The 4170-nt window shown below is 37.2% G+C and overlaps 1 protein-coding gene across 1 annotated transcript; it reads left to right on the top strand.

Annotated features, from left to right (window-relative positions):
- Positions 1-382: 382 nt before the first annotated feature.
- LOC114288277 (mitochondrial adenine nucleotide transporter ADNT1-like) lies at positions 383-3588 on the top strand. Its single transcript, XM_082897331.1, has 5 exons — positions 383-460; positions 1598-1732; positions 1874-1988; positions 2422-2759; positions 3343-3588. The coding sequence occupies exons 1-5, from the start codon at positions 383-385 to the stop codon at positions 3424-3426; spliced, it is 750 nt and encodes a 249-aa protein (XP_082753457.1). The 3' UTR covers positions 3427-3588.
- Positions 3589-4170: the final 582 nt, after the last annotated feature.

The following is a 4170-nucleotide window of genomic DNA, read 5'->3' as shown; positions in this document are numbered from 1 at the left end:
ACTATACTTTTCGCAACAAAAATATTTGATCCTTAAAAATAATTTTACTCCTAAATTTTGGCTACTAAAACCTTAATTTTTTGTCGTGCTTATTGGATAGCTTCCAGGAAACTTAACTATGTATTTGGTTAGGAGATTTGGGAAGAAATTTAGAAAGAGAAAGGGAAAAAGATTTACATTTCATCTACTTTTTCCCTTTCCCTTTCCCTTTCCAAATCTTTCAACCTTAGATTGGGTTGTCAACTCCCCTGTTGAGCTTTCTGCTCTTTTGTCTATCTGCTGATGCTGTGTAAGCCCTGCGTTCCTAGTTCAAAAAAAGAAAAAGAAAAAAAAAAAGTAACACTGAAAATAGCTAACAGAAAAAACAAGATCAGAGGCACCTATGGACAAGGAAATCAAACCTGCAACGACTCAGAATTCATCCTCCTTCAAATCAAAGCCTAAATTGAGTTCTAAAGATGTATATGAACAAAAATGTAACTAGGGACATGATGCCAATATGAACCACAGAGAATCATCTCGCTTTACTGCCTGGTTGTGGCAAAGCCTTCAAGAGGCATTGGGAACTAAGTTAACCTTTAGCACCGCTTACCACCCTCAAACCGATGGGCAATCAGAGCGTACTATTCAGATTTTGGAGGACATACTTAGAGCTTGTGTCCTTGATTTCAAGGAGTCTTGGGAGAGGCACTTGCCGTTGATTGAGTTTGCTTATAACAATAGTTACCAAGCTAGCATTGAGATGGCACTGTTTGAGGCCTTGTATGGCCGACCTTGTAGATCACCAGTTTGTTGGGCCAAGGTGGGTGATGCATTGTTGTTGGGCCCAAAGATCGTTAGAGAGACAACCGAGAAAGTTGCTCTCATTCAGAAAAGGTTAGCTACAGCCCAAAGCCGACAGAAAAGTTATGCCGATAAGAGGAGACGACCTTTGTCTTTTGAAGTGGGTGACCATGTATTTCTTGAGATCTCACATAGGTAGGGTTTGATGAGGTTCGGTAAGAGTGGTAAGTTGTCTTCGAGGTTCATTGGGCCTTTCGAGATATTGGAGAGAATTGGGGAAGTGGCGTATCGGTTGGCCTTACCGCCATAACTTTCGGGGGTTCACAATGTGTTTCATATGTCCATGCTTAGGAAGTATGAACCCGACCCTTCTCATGTGCTAGATTGGGTTGATTTGGAGGTAGATGAGGATGCCTCTTACGAAGAGCGATCGGTTCAAATACTAGATACCCAAGAGCAAGTATTACGGGGTAAAACTATACCGTTAGTGAAGGTGATGTGGAAATTGTTATGAAGAACAATGCTACTAAAAAAATATGTGCTCGCTTTAAGTGGCATGTAAAATGGGACGGGATAATTAGTTTGTGGAATGTGGACTATTTTTGTCTCTGATAAGATGTAATGGTTGTAATTTAGTAGTTAATGGATGAAAAATAGAAGACCAAATGCAGAGCATATGAACACATTCAACTTTTGCAGTTAACTACTTACAATGTTTAAATGAGGTTCATACATCATCTCCTATTCGAGTCACTAAATTTGTTTTCTGTTAGATGTTAGGTTTGAATTTAAACAATGTTGGCATGTAGAATAGGGTTGTTATTTCTCATTGTCAGAGGATGCTGAACTCACCCCTCCGTTACGCCTTGGAGCTGGAGTATGTGCTGGTATTATTGCCATGTCGGCAACTTACCCAATGGACATGGTACGAGGTCGGCTCACTGTCCAAGTATTGTTTGGAGATATCTTCTGTATATTCAATTTATGCAGTTTTGTCCCAGTTCTCCTGGACGTTGGCCATGCTAAATGCATGCTGTCCTAATTTAGGAATTGATGATTTCACTTTTTATCCCTTTATCAATTTTTGCAGACAGAGATGTCTCCTCACCAATATAGAGGAATCTTCCATGCTCTTTCAACAGTTTTTCATGAAGAAGGCCCTCGCGCTTTATACAGAGGATGGCTTCCTTTTATAATAGGAGTTGTAAGTTACCCTGTATTGGTCCATTGATTGTTTGTTTATGTTGAAGTCTACAAGCTTATACATATAGTCATTTTTCTGGGATTCTGGATGTACGTATTGCCAATCAAGAGAGGGAGGAAAAGGGTATTAAAAAAAAAATGTATATGACCATCTCTTATCTCTCTCTCTCTCTCTCTAAAATTTTAGTTAGTGCCTTAGTTCTCCAGCTTTGTGCTGATGATGAACACAGATGGATTGAGTGTTACATACTGAAGGCTGAATGTTGCATAATAGGCTGCACTCTAATTATTCTTTAAAGATGATGAATAAGAATTGGTTTTTCACATATTATTGATCAAGGTTATTGGCTTTTTCTGTTTGTTTTAAATCAAAGATGAATCATTTTCTCATTTCTTTGCCAATAGGCCTAATGTATATAATATGATGCCTGTGGATACCATATGTGGGTCTGAACTTTGTTGTATATGAATCTTTAAAAGACTGGTTGATCAAATCTAGACCATTTGGACTAGTTGAAAACACAGAGTTGAATGTCACAACAAAGCTTGCATGTAGGGCTGCTGCTGGAACTGTTGGCGAGACTGTTGCTTATCCTCTTAATGTTATCTGTCGAAGGATACAGATGGTGGGCTGGAAAGATTCTGCTTCAGTTGTTACTGGTGATGGGAAGAGCAAGGCACCACTCGAGTATTTGGGTATGGCATTCAGAAAAACAGTTCGGCATGAGAGTTTTGGAGCCTTGTACAAGGGTTTGGTCCCCAATTTAGTCAAGGTTTGTACTTTCTATTATAATGATCTCCAGATACATCTTCACCCATTGTTTTTGTTCGATTAGGGCTGCCAACAAGTTGAGCCGAGCCGAGTTTTGCCGAGCTCAAGCTCATCTCATTTGTTTATCAAGCTCGAAAATGAATCACTCGAGCTTGGCTCGGCTCATTAATGCTAGTCATGCTTGAGCTTGTCTCGAAGCTCGATACTGAAGAAAAGGTTTGGCTCGACAATCAAGCTCGGTCAGCTTATTTTTTTATTTTTTATTTTTTTTGATCAATAGCATATTAAATATGCATATATAAAAAAATTTATATTATTTAATATATGAACAATATATTTATCCTTTAATTTAAAAAATAAACAAGGAAAGCTTATTCTAGCTCATTTATATACGTAACGAACCTAGCTAAGCCAAGCTCACGAGCAACTTAGTTCATATGCAACCCTAAGTTTGATCAAAGGAGGGTTACATAGGTTCATTAGTTCTTAAGGCATTCTTCAATTGCTAGCCAAGTTGATATTGTCGTTCCTTTATGAATTAAATTGTTAGATTAACATTTTAATGCGATTGCCTCACTCTTTAGGCGGCACCATCGATAGCAATTGCATTTGTAGCATACGAGGTGGTAAAGGACATTCTTGGAGTTGAGATGAGGATATCTTGTTGAAATCACAGGGAACTTCGGGTATTTGTTGGATTTCCATTCAAATTTTTGCAAGACAAAGGAACAGAGAAGGTAATCAATGGGCTCTTTTTTTTTTTTTTTTTTTTTTCCCTCTGATTGTGAGGAAGTTTAGAAACCAATTTCTAGCCCAATGTTGAAATTGTCTAGTCCATATTTCTCCATCTCCTTTTGTTTTTAGGTTTTTCTTGATTCATATGTGCACCGCCAACAATAAGTTGTCAAGAAGGATAACACTAGACACCCTCTAGTAGTAACTTTCTAGAAATTTTAGCATTATCCTTTGTTAAATAGTATTTCTGTATCTAGTTTTTAAATTGAGATTGGTAATTTGGTGCTGTATTTTCTTTATGCTTTTTGTGTGTAAGCTCCCTAGCATAACATGTCTAGCATTGTTTCTATTTCTTTCTAGAAAATTAGTAATGAATATTAGATTAGTTAACAAGTTATTGTATAAATATATTAAGATTGTGTTTTGATCATAGATTTGAGTAGGAATTTGGAAAAGGAACTAAATAAGGTGTGAAATATAGTTATATCTTACTCATATTTTTTTTTTCTCTCTTTTCAAATCTCTACCCAAATTTGGACCTTGTACTCATCCAAGCTAATATGGAATGGAGTTGCTTTCGAGCAATTCCAAGTTTTTACTACTAAACTCATCACATATGCTATTTTTGAAGATGACATGTAGGCTATAAAATGAATCAAACTCGTGCTCAGCTAGTG

The sequence above is a fragment of the Camellia sinensis genome, chromosome 12 (genome assembly GCF_055761805.1).
Source record: "Camellia sinensis isolate YWXY chromosome 12, ASM5576180v1, whole genome shotgun sequence".
In the NCBI taxonomy this organism is placed as follows: Eukaryota; Viridiplantae; Streptophyta; class Magnoliopsida; order Ericales; family Theaceae; genus Camellia; species Camellia sinensis.
Note: the sequence above shows the minus strand (reverse complement) of the source record. Positions and strands in the feature narration are given on the sequence as shown.

What these genes read in the sequence shown, in the direction of transcription:
- LOC114288277 (XM_082897331.1), top strand. Translation starts at nt 383, where the DNA reads ATGGACAAGGAAATCAAACCTGCAACGACTCAGAATTCATCCTCCTTC. An exon ending in GAGGTCGGCTCACTGTCCAA is followed by an intron (nt 1,733 to 1,873) that starts GTATTGTTTGGA and finishes CAATTTTTGCAG; the next exon opens with ACAGAGATGTCTCCTCACCA. An exon ending in TGGTCCCCAATTTAGTCAAG is followed by an intron (nt 2,760 to 3,342) that starts GTTTGTACTTTC and finishes CTCACTCTTTAG; the next exon opens with GCGGCACCATCGATAGCAAT.